Source organism: Quercus suber, unplaced genomic scaffold (genome assembly GCF_002906115.3).
Source record: "Quercus suber isolate HL8 unplaced genomic scaffold, Cork oak 2.0 scaffold_5, whole genome shotgun sequence".
NCBI classification, from domain to species: domain Eukaryota; kingdom Viridiplantae; phylum Streptophyta; class Magnoliopsida; order Fagales; family Fagaceae; genus Quercus; species Quercus suber.
Window position 1 is genome coordinate 1,335,109 of NW_027069471.1, and position 20,327 is coordinate 1,355,435.

At 33.6% G+C, this 20,327-nt stretch overlaps 2 protein-coding genes across 2 annotated transcripts; both read left to right on the forward strand.

Annotated features, from left to right (window-relative positions):
• Positions 1 to 82: 82 nt before the first annotated feature.
• LOC112017909 (receptor-like protein 35) lies at positions 83 to 6,371 on the forward strand. The gene is made up of 6 exons (XM_065772828.1): positions 83 to 700; positions 5,121 to 5,227; positions 5,324 to 5,380; positions 5,485 to 5,557; positions 5,679 to 5,973; positions 6,170 to 6,371. The coding sequence occupies exons 1-5, from the start codon at positions 83 to 85 to the stop codon at positions 5,838 to 5,840; spliced, it is 1,017 nt and encodes a 338-aa protein (XP_065628900.1). The 3' UTR covers positions 5,841 to 5,973; positions 6,170 to 6,371.
• An 8,530-nt stretch (positions 6,372 to 14,901) lies between these two features.
• Positions 14,902 to 17,096, forward strand: LOC112017896 (probably inactive leucine-rich repeat receptor-like protein kinase IMK2). Its single transcript, XM_065772833.1, has 5 exons — positions 14,902 to 15,053; positions 15,216 to 15,573; positions 15,693 to 15,769; positions 15,865 to 16,063; positions 16,245 to 17,096. Exons 1-5 carry the CDS (start codon positions 14,902 to 14,904, stop codon positions 17,094 to 17,096), a joined length of 1,638 nt encoding a protein of 545 aa, XP_065628905.1.
• Positions 17,097 to 20,327: the final 3,231 nt, after the last annotated feature.

A 20,327-nucleotide genomic window follows, 5' to 3' on the forward strand; every position in this document is an offset into this window, starting at 1 on the left:
CACAAGGTCGGTTACTCTCGATTTGTCTACCCTTTATTTATTGGCTGATTCTATGTTGAAACTAGAGGACCCAAATTTAGCTATGCTAGTTCAGAACCTTTCGGAGCTGAAGGAACTTGATCTTGATGGTGTAAATATATCAGCGCCAGGGAATGAATGGTGTCAGGTCTTATCTTCATCAGTGCCAAATCGAAGGGTGTTGAGCATGTCAAGTTGTTCTCTTTCAGGGCCTTTTGAGTTCTCCTTATTGAAACTTCAGTCCCTCTCAATTATTCACCTCTATAATAATCCCTTTAATGCTCCAGTACCAGAATTTTTTGCAAATTTCATAAATTTGACGTCCTTGCATCTCAGTTCTTGTGGATTGAATGGGACATTTCCAGAAAACATCTTCAAGATTCCAACACTGCAGACGCTTTACTTATCAAATAATGAACTACTTCAAGGGGCACTGCCAGATTTTATTGGTGACCTTACAGTGTTGTCCATAGTAGATCTTTCAGTTTGTAATTTCAGAGGATCAATCCCGAGCTCTATGGCAAATCTTACTCAATTGGTTTATTTGGACATGTCATCAAACAACTTCACCGGACCAATTCCATCATTCAGCAGGGCCAAGAATTTGACTCAGATGTACCTTTTTCGTAATCATTTAACAGGTAAGATTGATTCCCTTAACTGGAAAGATTTTCTGAATCTGGTGAATCTTGAGTTAAGTTACAATTCACTTGAAGGAAATATTCCCGTCTCCCTGTTTTCCCTTCCATCATTGCAAATATTACAACTTTCCAGCAACCACTTTTCTGGTCAACTCAATGAATTTTCCAACGTTTCTTCTTGCCAACTGGAGATCCTTGATTTGAGTAGCAACTACTTGGAAGGGCCAATACCCAAGTCTATCTTTAAACTCCGAGGTATTCGAGATCTCCTACTTTCTTCAAATAAATTTAACGGATCCTTGCAGCGATTCAACAGTCAAGAAATCTTTCCATTCTTGATCTTTCATACAATAGCTTGTTGATTGAATATAATGGAACTAGTTCTCCGTTATTCTGCTTTCCCCAAGTCTCCACATTAAAATTAGCCTCTTGCAAGTTGAAAACCATTCCTGATTTCATACAATAGCTTGTAATATTCTCATTGAGCGTCCTTATCTTGCGATATAACAAATTTTATGGGTCCATTGATTGTGGAAGGTCAAATGCCATATGGCCAATACTTCAAACTCTAGACCTCGCTTCAAACAATTATCAGGATCTTCCCTAAACTGAATCTTGGAATTAAATACAGTCGAAGACAAGCACACATGAATCAAGGGCTGAGACACTAATGATGGGGGAGTTGCAGCAAAGTGTGTGATATTAATGGTAGTTTATCTTTGTTTGGCTTGTTTATTTCGTGCTTATTTACTTTATTTGGTTTGGTATAAGTTTCTAATTTTCTAGTTATTTGAATAAAATGTTGTATCATGTTTCTCAAAGAAAAAAAAAGGATTAGGTATAAGTACAACTTTTAGAGTATTACTTTTTCTAAGTATAATTATATGTTTGCGCGCAACTTTTTTTGTTGACCCTTTATTTATTTATCTATCCATCTTGCAGTGGCCCGTATGTCATGCAAAAGTTGTTACTTCTTAATTAATTTTATGTTTTCTCTTTCATTTCGATGTATTTTGAATAAAAGCTGCAGTAAAGAAGAAAATCAAAGAGATTGTGTAGGTATATAAATTTCAATGAGATTGCTGAGACATGTTTACATGTGGGGTTCCCTGTTATAATACTATGTATCTCTACATTAATAACATTTTTGTCGGAATAAAATTGCATTAATAATAATAATAATAATAAAATATGTGGTGACAGACCAGGTAGGCATTCTCCCAGCTGCATTTGGGTTTTTTTTTTTTTAATTAAAAAAAAATTCGATGAGTAAAAATAACTTAAAATAATAATACTTCCAAGAAAAAAAAATGATCATGATGATTTTTTGACATGATTTGCCTGCATTTCTTTTGTATATGTCACTAGTTTTGGTGCTATTAATTGGATAATTGAGATCAGATGATTGCTGAAAAGTTGCAGCAAATTTTCAGTTTTTCACTTTTTAACTGCTGCAAGTCAGGGAAGAGCAATGGCAACATCCCTGCCTCACGGGCCGGGAGATTGGGAAAAAATATCTAGAAAAACAGAGAAGCAGCTATTTGCAAGAAATCCTCCTTCTTTTAAGGATGTAGCTATAGAGTACTTCTTTGCATGCCAGAGCAACAATGTGCTATACCCCACTCCCCATATCTCCAATTTTGATTAAAAGATTAAAAAAAAAAAAAAAAAAAATCTCACTGAATCATAGATCTGTAGAGAGTAGTTTATCGCATGAAGGTGTCGTCTAGTGACCAAAAAATATAAGCTCCAAAGATGAATATAGTTTCCAGCATTACATAGAGCCACATATAGAACTATATTTTAACAATTTCTGGAAAATGTAATAATTTATTAAAGCCAAAATAATCAAAAGTAATTTTTAATGACACAAGAAAGAATCTTTGACACTAGCTCTGTTGCTCATCCCACATACAACCGTAGCAAGTGGCAATAAAAAAGAGCCACGCCCCACCAGTAAAAGAGCTGCCACGAATTTCTCTACCTACATTTAATCATAAGTCATAACAACACATTGTACAAAAACCTCAAAAATACTATCAAACTCAGTCTTCTCGCAAAGCCTGCACCGAAGTTATAAACAAAGCATTCAATTGTCTTACAAATTAAAATAACACCAATAAGCTTCTATGACAACAAATTGGATCTTAGACTCTTCATGACCATCTGCAAAGAATTTTCGACAATTCAATACTAATCATCCAAACCTTAACCAGACTCCCCTAATTTTCTCTAAAAAAGAGAACCGTCATATCTAAGATTCTCTAAACTTAGAGCTTGAATTATAATTAAAAGAGCATATCACACATCTCATAGAAACACAGAAAGGACATAGCTAAGGACTACTTGGAGACATAATCTATCTATATATTACTAAAAGCTGAAGCCTAGCGTTTAATGCTGTTATTCTCACATTGCGTCATATCAGCTGCCATGTCATTTTTTTTTTTTTATAAATATATTTTGTCCAACAATTTTTAAATGATTTTTACAATTTTCAATCCTATAAATGCTGCCCATTACTTATTTATTTACTTCCACTATCACCCTATAATAAATCTAAATAATTAATCCAACCCACCTCTTATTTATTTAGTTCCATTATCAAGCCTAACCCAGAACCTTTTCAATTTAGTTTTAGGGTTTTGTGTGAGCCTTTTTTTTTTTTTTTCCAATTTTTCTATAATTGTTTTAACATTTATTTTTTTTTAATATTTACACTTCTCCAACCTTTCTATCTCCCTTACCATTTCATCTTCCCACTACTTCTATAATCTTTCTCCCTCCTTTACCTTTTCATTACGCCACTACCCTCTACATTAATATCATTCTTCTTCTTTTCCTTCATCTTCCTTTATTTTTGTCTCTTCTTATTCATACTCTCTTACTATAAATTTGTCACTATCTCTTTTATTCTATGCATAGTTTTCTCTCACAAAAAAAAAAAAAAAATGGTTCTCTCTCTCTCTCTCTCTCTCTCTCTCTAAAATTTTTGGTGGATTTTTTATTTTTATTTTTCTCGCATCCCTACTTTAGGTTGATAATTTTTTTTATATTCTTTAAAACTCTATTTTGGGTTAATGCGATTTAGTTTTGTTTTTTAAATCGTTGTTGTTGTTGTTTATATATATATATATATATATTCTCTTTGATTGTTAAATGTTATCCTCTTACGTTCTAAAGAATTAAATATATTATATAAAAACATAATATTATTCTATTACATAGCATGTTTTAGATAATTTGGTATTTATTCTGTTATATATCATGATTTTTTATAGTGCTCAATTTAGATGTTAAACTATGAGAGACTTTACTATTTTTTTTTCTTAATCCTTTGTGGTGGACAAAGTACTCCTAATAGTTGTATTAGAAGTACTCTATAATGCCATTCATTTAAAGAAAAGCAAAGGTTAGCCAAGCAAAAATAATCGGATAGGTGACAAATTTTAATTTTTGCAATTTTATTTTAATTATTATTATTTTGTAACAATGCATGTATAAATTTAATTCTTTGATTTTTTTAATAATTTTTTATTTGATAATATGTTTTAGGTGGCCGAAATTATAATTTCTACAAAGAAAGTAACCTTAATAGATTATCAAAAACAAAATTTTATCCTAATATTGGTTCAATTAATCATTGTTAAGTTTTTTTTTTTTTTTTTTTTTTTTTTTTTTTATTTTAGTTTACGTTTTTTTGGTGTTTTGGATTGTTCCTAATTACATTTATGATTGTTCCTATAATAAATAAAAATATAATTATGAAATACATTACTCATTATTAGATTAGATTAAATTGTAAAAAAAAAAAAAATTAATAAAACAACCATAAAAATAATTATCATGCACAACGCGCAGATTCGCGGCTAGTTTTTTTTAATATGTATATTCAGGCACACAAAAAAGCTAATAATTTGAAAAAAGAACACTCACTCTCAAGTGAAGCAAATCTAATGCAGAAAAGCTCATCCTTCAATTCCCCATCGGCAAAATCCGTAGCGTGCCACACACATGATTTTTCATTTCCAGCATGCTTCTGCACTGTCATCGTAGGAATAACTTCAACACATGCCAAATACATCAAAAACAGGCCTTTTTCAAAACCCAAATATAATTTCAATAATAATAAAAAGTATATCATAACACATTAATGTGAATCCCATGCTTCTTTACTAAATCTCAAGCAAAGAAAAGAAAAAGATAATAAAAAGCTTCCACTAGACTAAAAATTTGTGATAGGACCAAAGATAATTCTACCAAACAGAGCATAATAACAAAGATATTTATTTAAAAAAAAAAGATAGATAAATTAATCAACTAACTTATACAACAAAATTAGTCCCTTAGTTGATTAATGATATGAATATAAGCACAACACCAAATATCACAAGTATTAATCTGACTACTTTAAGTTCTTGCTTCATATTTTATTGCCAAATTATTTTTATTTGGTCACAGGTAGACAATGCATCTTCCACCCAAAGGAAGACATTTGGCTTAGCCCTTTCAATCATTCTCACATTGAGACTGCCTCAAGTCCTCGATAAACTTGATCAGATTTTGAGGTATGGATTCATCTTTTGTATTTTACACATTATTTGCAAATGAATACTGGGTAACCTTTGATTAAGTCTCGCAATTGTGCCTTTTGATTTATGCAGTGTATGCACAACTGTAATATTGAGCGAAAACAATGACTTATCGGAGGAAGAGTCCAGGTTGGATCTCTAAAACTTAATTGAACTTGTTGTCCAAATTCTCAGTTGTCATTTTAGAATCAGCGTCTATTCTTTGTTCTTATTTCTCTCTTTTGTGATGGCAGTGGTGAAAATATGAGCTCCAGCAGGTGCCATGGGGAGGGCACCATTCCGAGTAAAGAGTTAAGAAAAAGACAGGTGAACATTTTGGGGATATGCCTGAAAGTGCTGAATTCAGATGAATAAAACATGAATTTTGGATTTAGATGATGATGATTTATGAATAATTTGGTGATGAATTTGTTATTTGCTCTGTCAGATTAAGTATTCCGACCCAATCAACCAGTTGTCACTAGAGACCTCAGTCAGAGTGAACCTTCAAACATGTGCTGCCCTTCATGGAGAATCTTTTAATTCAGCCATTGGTAACATGCATCCAGCAGCATTAGAACAATTGAAGAAGGCATTGAAGATGCCGTAGCTGCTGCAACACTTGGTATGATCTCTTATCAGTTGGTGCTCGTTTCCAGGACCCTTCAAATTTTCCACTGTTCCATAGATTGAGAAGATATGGGGTCAGTTTTTCAACCACCTGCAAATTTTCTACTGATTAGGTATAATGTCTATCACTTGTTTTAATTTCTGTAATTCCCTCCAGCAGGTATTCTCCTATTAAAAGGTTGATGTTGAATGCATGTGCTCTTTTAACTTCATTTTCCAATACGCCATGATTGCTTTATGCTTTAAATGTAGGGATGTGCTTATGTGTTATTTGCTAGCATCTAACAGGTGATATATCTGTTCGTCCAGGTTATATGGAAGCTTCTGTGCTTGGATTTGCGAGGTCTGAATTCTTTCTTTTCCTTTATAATTGCTTGGGCTGGGTTTTAATCTCAATTGTAGTTTCAAATTCATTTGTATGTGCAAATTTGATAGCACAAAACTTTGTAAATAGCTTGCGGATCTGCACTTGTCATTGTATACCGGGTGTAGAGGGTGGTGGCATTGAGTTCAGGGTCCGTTTGGTTGCCGTAAAATATTTTCCGGAAAATAGATATTTTCCGGAAATGCTATTTTCCGGAAAAGGAAAATATTTTTAAGTGTTTGGTTATATTAGGAAAATAGCATTGTGGAAAATATTTTCATGTGTTTGGTTGTTTTTGGAAAATTTTCCAACAATTTTTTCCGGCAGCAAATTCCGGCAACACAACAACCGGCGACAACAACAACAACAACAACAACAACCGGCGACAACAACAACAACAACAACAACGCAAAATCCGGCGACAACAACACAAATTCCGGCAACAATAACAACAACAACAATTCTCATTCCTAACAATTTTCATTCCTCAGCTCCCAAACAAACATTAACATCATTCCTCAGTCCACAGCCACAAAAATACAAAACCCAAAGACAAAAAATCATCAAATCCGATCAAAAGGCGAAGGCGTGTGGGTCGGGTGTGGGTTCAAAGGCGAGTGGGTTCGAAGCGACGGCGACGGCGTGTGGTCGGGTTTGGGTTCGAAGGCGACGGCGTGTGGGTTCGAAGGCGAAGGCGATCGCGAAGGCGCTTGAGGCAACCGTTGGAGTCGATCTGGAGCTCGGAGCGATCTGGAGCTTGAGGCGACCGTTGGAGCGATCTGGAGCTTCGTGGCGCCGGCGAAGTCCAAGGCTCGTGAACGCCGGCGAAGTCGAAGTCGAAGGCTCGTTCTCTCTCTCGCTCTCGCTCTCTCTCTCGCTCGGTTTTGGTTCGGCTCTGGCTCTCTCTTTTCCGGAAATCATTTGAAGGTAAAATAAGGGCTTCAAATGATTTCCGGGTCAAGGGTGAAAATTTGGTCAAACTTTAAGCATATTTTCCGGAAAATTGCATTTTCCAGCGCAACCAAACACAAGGAAAATTCGAAAACCATTTCCGGAAATGGTTTTCACCCAAAACAAACGCAGCCTCAGAGAAATGCAAATGAAATGAAAATTTTTCAGAAAGAGAGAGAAAAAAAAAAAAAAAAAGAAAAGAAAAGAAAAAGAAATTTGTGCTGTTCTTATGCTTATTGATCTCTAATTTCTCTCCATGGTCTTGTAAATTTCATCAAACCCTGAGATGAAAATAATCATGAAATTCCTCTGTTCTAACTTCTAAACACCAGACTCCCTTTGCTGAGAATTGAGATTTAAAATTTTAGGTACTGTGCGGGGTGGCATAGATGTTTGAGCTACAACCGTATTCCAAATATTAGGGGGCTGTTTGGTAATGTTGTTCTAGTTACGTTATTTGTATTTTTTGGAAATATGTTTGGGTGAAAAAGTGTGTATGAAAATACGTGTAATCTATATAATACTAAAAGCTGAGACGTAGCATTTAATGTTGCTACTCTCTCATCAAGCCACATTAGCAGCCATGTCATTACCAACATTTTTTCCGAATTTCTGTTATAATTTAAAATGCATTTCCTAAATTTTAAAATACTAATAAAAGAAAAATGATACCTAACCTTATCTCCACCATAAAGCCCAATCTTTATAGCTTTAATTATAGACATGTATCTCACATAAATAATGGCTAGCATGAAGCCCAAACCTATATGTTGTCCACCATAAAGCCCAAACCCAGCTGAATGGTCTTTAATTTTTAACAGCAAAAAACCCTTTGCGTCTCCCCACCTTTTTGCTTTACCCTGTTTCACGGTTTCAAGCTTGCTAACAGTAGCCTCTCTCTTCCAAAGACAGTTTCAAATCGTCAGAGTTCAGACTTCAGATTCATAATGCCAGGGCTCTCACGGCTCTTCCTTCCTCCAAATGTTCAAGTCCTTTCAGTTGCTGCCGTTTCAGAAAAACCAAAGGCAGGGTGGATTTTTTACGGTCTCCATTTATCTTTTAGTTTTGTTTTTAATTTTTCCATTCTACTTATCTTTCAACCTTGCAGTGCCACGACAACACAATTGAAGAGCTCATCACCAAGAGCTTCAACAACGTCATCTAGCAATCAGATTGGCTAGATGAATATGGAGAAAGGTACATCATGACAACAATACCTAATCTTTCTCCCTCTCTCTCTTTGGTATTGGAACATCCACGTTTCATTTTTTAATCCTTTTGGGTTTTCGATTTTGGCTTATTTTTATTTTATTTAGTTTCTCAATTTTTGGAATTCTATTTTATTTTTTTCTTTGGTTTCTTAATGCCGCACAAGTGTTTGAAGAAATGCTTAAACTGAACTTTGGATTGGATGAGTGGAACCCAATTGCAATGCTATTTACATATTTCTTTTAAATTTTGTTGTCAATTGTGATATCAATATTAGTTCTTTGGAAATTTGGTTTTCTTTTTAAGGTTGTGGTTTTATTCAAGTATATGTATGTGAGATTGACCTATGTAAGCTCTACATATATATTCATATTGGTATATTCAGTTTGTGTTTGCCAATTGGGTTTGTGTGTGGCCTTGGGTCCTTGCTATCTAATTGTTAATTTCTCTCCCTCAAAATGCTGAAAACTTTGTTATGTTGAGTTATTTGGGTTTCGTTTGAATGGTTTTTGCTGTTTTTTACAGATAAACCTTGGCTTTGGGAATTTTTTTTTTTTAATTTTCTGTTAATAAAGTATATTTACACTCAAAAGTTGTTGGGTTAGTAAGTGAAGGGTTCCAGTGTTGATTAGCTTCTTATTTTTGGTTTTTAGGGTGCATATACTTTATAGGAATTTGAAAATGTTTTGGTGTTTTGGCTGCTTTTTGTTCAGGTGAATTTCATGTAAGATGTGGTTGAGATTTGTAATAGAAATTGGATGTGAAGTTGACCACAAAGCACTTACATGCCTTAAAATCAAATCTACCATCTGGTATGGATGTGCATATTCTACCTCCAATTCTTAGAGTACAGGTAATGTCCTCTTTAGACTTATCAATCTTTGAAGCCTATTTAGTTACATGATTAGTTTGTATCTTTAAGATTTTTCCATAATGTTCCATTTTTTAGGTTTTAAGTAGTTATTGAAAAGAGACACAACTTGATTATTTACTATTTAATGGTCCTTTCTTCTTCTTCTTTTATTTGGTTTTTTTGTGGATTGCAAATTGTCAAAGTTGAACTTTGAAGGAAAATTACTAGCTAGGGTGCCTCAACATTATTTTGGAGCATGAGATGCTTTTTTCACTATAGTGAGGAAAGTCAATTTACTTTCTATAATATTGTGCCTTTTGTTTTCTGTATCTCAATGCATTATTTCTAATACCTTTCAAAAATTAGGATCTCTATGGACTGATCTTAGAACCTCCAGCTTTATTAGGCAAATCAATTAATTTATGAGAGGTTTATGTGTAGATTACTGTGTAGAAGTCAGATTAAATCTCTTGAGAGGTTTATGCTTTGAGGGAACAGAACAGTCGACTCTTGAGATTAAATCTCTCCTCCTCCACTCTTTGTTAGCTTGGTGTTCTACTTTCTCTTCTTTTNGAATTTCATGTAAGATGTGGTTGAGATTTGTAATAGAAATTGGATGTGAAGTTGACCACAAAGCACTTACATGCCTTAAAATCAAATCTACCATCTGGTATGGATGTGCATATTCTACCTCCAATTCTTAGAGTACAGGTAATGTCCTCTTTAGACTTATCAATCTTTGAAGCCTATTTAGTTACATGATTAGTTTGTATCTTTAAGATTTTTCCATAATGTTCCATTTTTTAGGTTTTAAGTAGTTATTGAAAAGAGACACAACTTGATTATTTACTATTTAATGGTCCTTTCTTCTTCTTCTTTTATTTGGTTTTTTTGTGGATTGCAAATTGTCAAAGTTGAACTTTGAAGGAAAATTACTAGCTAGGGTGCCTCAACATTATTTTGGAGCATGAGATGCTTTTTTCACTATAGTGAGGAAAGTCAATTTACTTTCTATAATATTGTGCCTTTTGTTTTCTGTATCTCAATGCATTATTTCTAATACCTTTCAAAAATTAGGATCTCTATGGACTGATCTTAGAACCTCCAGCTTTATTAGGCAAATCAATTAATTTATGAGAGGTTTATGTGTAGATTACTGTGTAGAAGTCAGATTAAATCTCTTGAGAGGTTTATGCTTTGAGGGAACAGAACAGTCGACTCTTGAGATTAAATCTCTCCTCCTCCACTCTTTGTTTGCTTGGTGTTCTACTTTCTCTTCTTTTTCTTGCTCTAATCTTTTTGTTATGCTTGATCATTGTAATTTTCGATCTTGATGTAAATCTTTCCATGTACACTCCTGGTGTACCTGGGGCTTTTGTTTTATGAAATATCGTTATTTATTATAAAAAAAAAATACCGTTTAGAAGTCAAATGGATACAGGGAGAACAGAGAGATTGTAGAGAAATAGGTTCAACTATTTTGTACTCCCTATTTCTTAGTCACAGCTATGACTGCAATGTACACATTCAGTTGATAAAAATTAAATTTACAAAATTAGTTGGCTAGAAACATGAGGTATCATAATTGCAAATTGTTTATAAAATCCTTGACATGAATAAAGGAATTGTCTTAGAGTGATTTGTAAGTAGATTTTAATACAGTAGAAAAATAAATTTAAATTTCCATTTTATATGTTGGGTATGATTTGGTGCACATCAATCAATCATTACATTAATGCTTTGTTCATAATTTCTTTATATAATGTTATCAAATTAATCCAAGATGTGGAAGGAGTTGAACTATGTGGTACCCTTAAAAATTTGTTGACTTAGCAGCATGTTAAAAGTACAATTTAGTTCTTTCTCTTCTTTTTTTAAACAATTTTTATAAGTAATGGAAGAATTATTCACTAATGGGATAGGTTCTTTGGATGACTTGGACATGGGAAATAACACAAAATTAAGTGCAGAGAATACTCAACTAAGCTAGAAGTTTTTTAAGTAGTTTATTAGTTTCTCATTTGTTTTATTGTTTATCCTGGCTGTGAATGTATGTTTAGACTGCAATAATGAAAATTGGTTTATAAGAGATGAGGACATTTACCAAGTTATTGTTTTCATTTGTCAAGGATACCACCTTCTTTGAGATCCATGGTGTGGTTGATCTGAAGAGAACATGCTATAAGGAAGTAGATAATTGTAACATTTATCCATGCATAATCTGCAGAAAGAAACAACTACAGGTTTATAGCATAAAGGCAAGTTAAATGATTTGTAATATAAATGCACAGACCCATAAGATAGTTGGAGAGGACTGGATAATAATACTAATGGTTTCTTTGCTATATTACATGGAGAATTATGCTAAGATTAAGTACTTTTAATGATCTTTTTGTGCAAGGATAATTTGTAATTAAAAATATATATTTGCAACATAGCAGTATGACATAAACGTTTTGGTTTACAGACTCATCAAGTTTAAATGTCAAGGTGCTTCAATTCCGAGGGTAGTAGCTCGAGATGAAATGCAGTCTTATGTTAAAGCTTGGACAAAGAAATTTAATTTGAATGATCCTTTAATGACAGAAGCAGTGGTCATTAAAGGATCATTGTAATCAAAGGGTTGGAGCATATGGTTTATTGTGTAGGGACTGTGGCATTATTATGAATCCAATGGATGAATATTTTTAATAGAGTTTAAACAAATACTTTGATTGGTACAATCTCTCTCTCTCTCCAACACAAGTTGTAATGAAGTTGAAAAGGATAGAAGTTGTTAACATGCATATTCTTTTGAAAAGTTTTGAGAATACAATGTATTTAAACAGATATTCCAAAGTATTTTTCCTGTGCATCGCACGGGTTAGCGACACGGGTTAGCGACTAGTGTTGTTTAAAAACTGAAAACTGTTACTTAAAACACCTTACCAAACAGCCTCTAGACTTGTTTGAGCTGCTTTTATGTTGAACCCGGGAGTGTTACAACTTGTGGTTCAATATGCGTTTCTACTATTACTTACAATAACAAAAATGTTAAAATGTTGACAAAGGTTGTGTTGTGCATTTAGCATTTGGAATTTTCTAGTTAATCCTTTCAACTATCCTTATAGAAGCCCGACCACTCTTGAGATAGTTAATCACTACTAAAAGCCTGGCTTAGGGTTTATTTGGATATGTAGTTTTAAAAAGTGCATTTTTTAAAAATAGTGTTTTTAAAACTCGTGTTTTGAAAACACTATTTATCAAATCACACTTAACCGTTTGGTAAAACCATAAAAAAAGTGTGGTTTCTATGAACTGAATGTTTGGATAAAATTGGTGTAAAATGTATATGGTAGGTGTAATTTACCAAAATGAGTATAACTATGTTGTTAAGACTCTTTTGTCATCTTGTAACTTAAGGCATATAATAATAGCATTTTTTTAGGGTAATAACTTGTTATAAAATAAGAAAAAGTTTTCTTAAAAATTAAAAAATTAAAAAATGAATAAATAAAAGAAAAGGACACTCATTTTAAAAGAATCTTTCTCCTAGACTCCTACCACGATTTCTGCCCATGTATATCTTCTCCAGGCCATCACTACTTTTCTACTGGCTTGTCTTCCTTTTCTCATCCCAACAGTGCCACCCATTAATCTTCTTTAGCTCCAATTTTCACCCTTGCCCATAAGATTCTAGTCAAGCAAAACAGTGAGGACAACTAATCCTTGCAATGACAATGAAGCAACAAGCTAAGAGAGACAAGGGAACAAAAAGTGAACAACTAGATGACAGGAGATAGGTAGAGGCAACTAGGCAAAAGCACATAGGCAGAGGCAACTAGGCAAAAGCACAGAGGAGATTGCACAGAGGAGATCGATGGTATCAAGCCAATAAATTTTTCTTAAGTATTTTGGTCATTATGCAATTTTGTGAGGATATTTTAAGAATTTCACTTAAAAAAGAACTTTGATAGTAAACTCATATTTGCGTTTTCACCAATGTTTTTGAAAAGGCTTGAGCTCATTGTGTTTTGAAAACATGAGTTTTTGGCAATTTGAAAATGTGATTTCATTATAAACGCAATGCCAAACGTTTGACTTTTAGTATTTTCATACAGAAACGTGTGTTTTGATTTTCAAAATGCTTATCCAAACGGGTTTTTAATAGAAATTAAAAATTGTCACAAAAGAAAAACGCTGAAAGGAATAAACTATAAGTCATTTTGCCTCTCTTTAACAAAAATACTTTGACACAAATTCACGATTGCTATGAATTAGTGAATTACCTATTTCTTGGAAAAATAATTAGAGACTCTTATTAGCAAGAACACTAATAGATTTCTCAACAATAATGATCTTACGCAAAAAATTTCTTGTCGTTCTGGCCAATGACAAATCTATAAATCTACAAGGACCCTGATATGGGACATTGGGGATGCATCAAATTTCTATGAGTTACTCAAACTGAAACATGGTGTGTGATGATTGATTTAGAATCTTGAATATATACACAAATTGGTGCGTCAAATCAAAGTAGCTATCATCTCTTTGCAATAGTATTGTTGTGTGTGTCAAAAATGGCTTGCTAATGTCTTGGTTGATAAATATTCAAAATAAAAGGGGTCTAGTATATGTTATCTCAAGTTCTCAACTAATAATTTTGTTCCAAAAGTTTTATTCCAAGCTGCAATAGTCTAAAGTTTTGTCATGTGGCACATTTCTTGAAGGAATAGAATACTCTTAATTTTTTATGACACTATAATAATTAATTTCTATGTGTTTAATGTACTACTTGCATTCATTTCTAGGTGTTATCTTTTTATAGTTGGTGTACTAATTATTATTGTAGAAGGGAAATTTAATGATTTTTTTTTTCTTTTTCCTTTTTGGCTCACAATAGGTTGGGAGGGAATTTAAATTTGAGTTTTTTCTAGCAATGGCACTAAAACTTAAGGGTCTTGAAATTTGTAAGGTTATTTTTAAAAAGGACTTCTTTGAAGCTCTAGTTTAGTTGTTTTACCCATAATCAAAACAAAAATTAGCAAAACATTTAATTAAATATTTTTGAGTTCATTCAAACATATATTTATGCACTGAATTATATCAATTATAATAATTTACACTTCCCTTTTATAAAAGACTTTTTTTTTGAGAAACTTTTTGATTGACATGTAATGACTATAAAGATAATTTCTTACAAAATATTTTTATATAATAAACTTATAATGTACTTGCACGCGGGACATCCTCCACTCCAGTATAGCTGAAAAAAATGTGAGTGAAATATAAATATATCTCACGTAATATTAATCTTTGTTGGTTTAGCAGTTAGCAGTTATTACCCAAATAAACCATGCATCCTAGCCTTGGTTAATATGATTTTCAATCTAACAAATTATACAGGCATGCCAAATCTTTAGGGAATGGTTTGTAAAATGACTAATGAACAGCAATGAGTCAATGAGACAATGACAACTACATTGTCTACAGTAGAGCCACTGGCAATGTGTTGAGTACGAAGTTTGCCAGAAATTAGAAAACTACATTGTAATCCCTACGCTGGAGCCAATTATTTCTCAAACATCAATCATCACCATTTTTACCATTACTCCAATTGAAGCAAAGTATCATCTACCTCCCATTCTACACTCTGTTGACCTGCTGTGCCAAACTCGAGTGGCCATGTTCATAGGTCTACACCCTCCTGAACCAACCATTAATTTCATCACTCTTCAATTCTTGATTGTGAGAGTGTCTTATACAGCCTACAATGAAAATTCCGTTCTTTTCCTGGCTTTACTTGATCACCATATGTTCACTGTTTGCCAACTTTGGTATCTTTGTTGTGTCTGACCAATGTCTTCATGATCAGCGAGATTTGTTGATCGGAATGAAGAACAGCCTCAAATTCAATAGTACTTCGTCCACAAAACTGGTACACTGGAATAGTGGAATGAGAGTCAAAATTGCTGTTTGTGGAAAGGTGTAACCTGCAGCGAGAAGGGACGTGTTATTGGTCTCAACCTGTTCAACGAATCCATCTCTGGTAGCCTTCACAATTCAAGCCTTTTCAGTCTCCAGTATCTCGAGAACCTGAATTTGGCTTGTAACAAGTTGAGTGCTTCTCTGATTCCATCTCAGTTTGGCAATCTGACGAATTTAATTTATTTGAACCTGTCAAATGCTGGCTTTGAGGGGCAGATTCCCATTGAGATTTCGAACTTGAGCAGGTTGGTTACCCTTGATTTGTCTATCAATATTTTTTTGAGTGATTCTATGCTGAAAATTGAGAAACCATATTTAGCTACGTTAGTTCAGAATTTTGGGAAGCTAGAGGAACTTTATCTTGATGCTGTAAATATATCAGCACCAGGAAATGAATGGTGTCAGGCCTTATCTTCTTCAGCACCAAATCTAAGGGTGTTGAGCATGGAACATTTCCAAAAAGTGTCTTCCAAATTCTTACACTGCAGACGCTTTACTTATCAAATGACGAACTACTTCAAGGGGCACTGCCAGATGCAATTAGTAATCTTACAATGTTCTCTAGGTTAGATCTTTCTAATTGTAATTTAAGCGGGTCAATCCCAAACTCTATGGCAAATCTTGTTCAGCTGGTTTATTTGGGCATGTCTCATTCAACAGCTTCACCGGACTGATTCCATCATTCAGCATGGCCAAGAATTTGACCCAGATATACCTTTCTCATAATAAATTAACAGGTCAGATTACTTCCACTCATTGGAATGATCTTCCGAATCTTGTTAACCTTCACTTAAGTTCCAATTCACTTGGAGGGAGTATTCCCGTCTCTCTGTTTTCCCTTCCATTGTTGCAAACATTGGTGCTTTCTGACAACCATTTTTGAGGTCAACTCAATCACTTTTCTGTTTCTTCTTACCTACTGGACACCCTTGATTTAAGTAGCAACAACTTGGAAGGGCCAATACCAATGTCTGTCTTTGGACTTCGAGGTCTTAAGATTCTCTCACTTTCTTCAAACAACTTATAGTGGCTCCTTGCAGCTTAATAAGATTCAGCAGTTGAGAAACCTTTCTAATCTTGATCTTTCACACAACAGCTTTTCGATTGAATATAATGAAACTACCTCTTCGTTATCTTCCTTTACCCAAATTGCGACGTTAAGATTGGCTTCTAGAAATTTGCCAACCTTTCCTGATTTCTTGAGAAACCAATCCAAATTAGTCACTCTAGACCTTTCAATTAACCAGATTCCTGGAGAGATACCCAACTGGATTTGGAATCTTACTAATCTTCTCTACCTAAATCTTTCGTATAACCTCCTGGAAGGGCCTTTGCTCAATCTTCCTTCTACGTTAACTATCCTAGATCTCTCAAGGAATAGTATCTGCCACATTCCACCATTTCTGGGAAAATTAACTCAGCTGGAATCATTGGACTTGTCAAGCAACAAGCTTACTGGGGAGATCCCTATGCAATTTGAAGATGGTCTAACTTTCCTTGAAGTTCTAAACCTTTCATTCAATCAATTGGTGGGACCAATTCCAAATTTGAGGCAATTTGCCACATTTTCGGAAGCGTCCTATGAAGGGAATGAAGGATTATGTGGATATCCTTCGAATAAAAAGTACACTCTAGGGCCAAGATCGTCACCTCCACCATTTCAAGAAACTTATTTGAATTCTAAAGAAATTCATTTGAATTTCTTAAGTATTGAACTAGGATTTATTTTTGGTTTTGGGATTGTCATTTGGCCCCTTATGTTTTGCAAGAGGTGGAGTAGATGGTATTTCAAACACGTTGATAACATTCTTATCAGGATCTTCCCTCAACTGAATCTTGGAATTAAATACCGTCAAAGACGAGCACACATAAATCAAGGGCGGAGGCACTAATGATAGGGTAGTTGTGGCAAAGTGTGGTACTAGTGGCAGTTTATCTTTGTTTGGCTTGCTTATTTTATGGCTTATTTAGTTTATTTAGTTAGGTATAAGTATCTAATTTTCCAGTTATTTTCTGATTTTTCAGTTATTTGAATAAAATACCATATCACTCTTCTAAAAAAAAGGGATTAGGTATAAGTACAACTTTTTAAAGCGTTACCTTTTCAGTATATCATGCAAGAGTTGTTACTTTTTATTTAATTTTATGTTTTCTCTTTAGGTTTTGATGAATTTGGAATAAAAGCTGCAGTAAAGAAGAAAATCAAAGAGATTGTGTAGGTATATAAATTTGAACGAGATTGCTGAGACATGTTTACATGTGGGTTTCTCTGTTATCATACTATGCAATCTTTGCATTAATAACATTTTTGTCTGACTAATTTTGCATTCAACAAGATGTGGTGACTTTCTTAAAAAAAAAATTATAGAACTAAATATAATAAAATATGGGGTGACAGACCAGGTAGGCATTCTCCCAGATGCATTTGTGGTTTTTCTTTTTTTTTAATAACTTTTTTGGATGAGGAATTAACAGAAAATAATAATATTTCAAGCAAAAAAAAAAAAAAAAAATTTGATGGTGATGATTTTGACATGATATTGCCTGCATTTTTTGTATTAGGCCGTAGCTTTGGTGTTATTGATTGGATAATTTAGATCAGATGGTGGCTTATAGGCTGCAGCAAATTATCAGTTTTTAACTTTTAACTGCTGCAATTCAGGGAAGAGCAATGGCAACATCCCCGCCTCACTGGCAGAGAGATTGGGAAAAAAATATTAAGTGGGTCTAGTAGAAGCTTCGGGGATGGGTGGGATGAACTTATTTTATTATGTGCATTGTCCATGCATCTTAGATGCACTCATGCACGGATTCAAACTTGAGATGCCAACAGAATCTGATAAGAACATCAAACATGTTTAAGTTCCTATATTCTAGGAGTAGATCTGATTGTAACAATCAAATTGAGGATGCCTTCTTCCTGTGTTACTTGAGGAAAATATCCAGGGTACATGTCCTTCTCTTGCGATCAAACAAATTTTTGAGTCTATTGATTGTGGATGATCAAATGTCTAACTAAACTGGCCACTGCTTTAAATTGTAGATCTAGCTTCATTAAACAAATTTACAGGTCAACTTCAAATAGAATCCTTTTTCTACGAAGGCAATCTTGGATGATGAAGATGAGGTCCAACCAGTGCTCAATCACATCCATGTGTGAGAGCATTAGGTCCAACCAGTGTTCAATCTTGTAATTAGTGTCCCGTGACACTGTTTTTATGAAAGAAAAATAGGTACTATACATTAAACATTCTATTTTAATGAATTATTTATTTATTTATTTATATTAAAAAATAAATAATTTTATTTTCCTAGTATATATATTTTAATATCTTTATTGTGAAATTACTTAGCAAGATATATATATATATACAAATCTCAAAATAAATGGTATTGTGCATCATAAATAGCTTGCTCACATGTTGGTTGATAAATCTTCAAAATAAAAGGTGTCTAGGTACCTCGCAAGAGATAGTGAGAGCATTAGATTCCACCATATTGCGCATTCTTTAAGAATTCTTCCATTTTGCATTCCACTCATTTCGAATTAGACCAAATAGAACCAAAGTGGACAGAATGGACCAAATAGGACCGAAATGAACAGAATAGGACCAATATAAACCGAATAGGTCATAATGGACCGAATAAGACCAAAGTGGATATAATGGACCGAACATGACCCAATTGGACCGAAACGGACATATTGGACCGAAGTGGATGACATTTGACCAATGTGGACTGAAAATGATTGAAGTGGACAGAATGGACAAAATTTGTCCAAAGTGGACCAAATATCCTGAATAGGACTGAAGTGTACCAAAGTGGACAGAATGAACTAAATAGGACCAAACAGAACCAAAGTGGACAGAATTTGCTGAATAGGACTGAAATGGACAGAATATGACCAATATGGACCGAATAAAGCTAATGTAGACTGAATGGACCAAAGTAGACTGAATAAGATCCATTGGACCGACAAGAACTTTAGTGGACAGAATGGACTAAATAGGACCGAATGGACCAATTAGCACTATATGGATCCAATAGGACCAAAATGGACCTAATATAACCAATGTGGACCAAATGAGACTTTTGAATATTTATCATTTTTATTGCATATAAGGCTCATCTATATATTACTAAAAGTTGAAGCATAGCGTTTAATGCTGCTGCTTTCATGTTGGGCCACATCAACAGCCACATAATTTTTTTATAATATAATTTGTCTTACAATTTTAAAATAATTTTTACAATTTTTAGTCTTATAAATGTAGCCCACTATTTATTTATTTACTTCCACTATCACCCTATAATAAATACAGCCCACTACTTACTTATTTACTTCCACTATCATCTATATCTATATATTACTAAAAGTTGAAGCATAGCGTTTAATGCTGCTGCTCTCACGTTGGGCCACATCAACAGCCACATAATTTTTTTATAATATAATTTGTCTTACAATTTTAAAATAATTTTTACAATTTTCAGTCTTATAAATGTAGCCCACTATTTATTTATTTACTTCCACTATCACCCTATAATAAATACAGCCCACTACTTACTTATTTACTTCCACTATCACCCTATAATAAATCTGTATAATTAATCTAGCCCACCTCTTATTTATTTAGTTTCACTATCAAGCCCAACCCAATGCCTTTTCAGTTCAGTTTTAAAGTTTTGTCTATATATTACTAAAAGTTGAAGCATAACGTTTAATGCTGCTGCTCTCACGTTGGGCCACATCAACAGCCACATAATTTTTTATAATATAATTTGTCTTACAATTTTAAAATAATTTTTACAATTTTCAGTCTTATAAATGTAGCCCACTATTTATTTATTTACTTCCACTATCACCCTATAATAAATACAGCCCACTACTTACTTATTTACTTCCACTATCACCCTATAATAAATCTGTATAATTAATCTAGCCCACCTCTTATTTATTTAGTTTCACTATCAAGTCCAACCCAATGCCTTTTCAGTTCAGTTTTAAAGTTTTGTGTGAGCATTTTCAACTTAAAGCTGCTGCTCTCACGTTTTAGCGTTTAATGCTGCTGCTCTCACGTTGCGCCACATCAACAGCCATGTAATTTTTTTATAATATAACAATT

Coding starts and splice junctions, on each gene's coding strand:
- LOC112017909 (XM_065772828.1), top strand. CDS start 83: ATGCTAGTTCAGAACCTTTCGGAGCTGAAGGAACTTGATCTTGATGGT. Junction 5,228..5,323: donor AAACTTGATCAGATTTTGAG/GTATGGATTCAT, acceptor TGATTTATGCAG/TGTATGCACAACTGTAATAT. Junction 5,381..5,484: donor TTATCGGAGGAAGAGTCCAG/GTTGGATCTCTA, acceptor TTGTGATGGCAG/TGGTGAAAATATGAGCTCCA.
- LOC112017896 (XM_065772833.1), top strand. CDS start 14,902: ATGTTCATAGGTCTACACCCTCCTGAACCAACCATTAATTTCATCACT. Junction 15,574..15,692: donor AGGAACTTTATCTTGATGCT/GTAAATATATCA, acceptor CTTACACTGCAG/ACGCTTTACTTATCAAATGA. Junction 15,770..15,864: donor AATCTTACAATGTTCTCTAG/GTTAGATCTTTC, acceptor CTCATTCAACAG/CTTCACCGGACTGATTCCAT.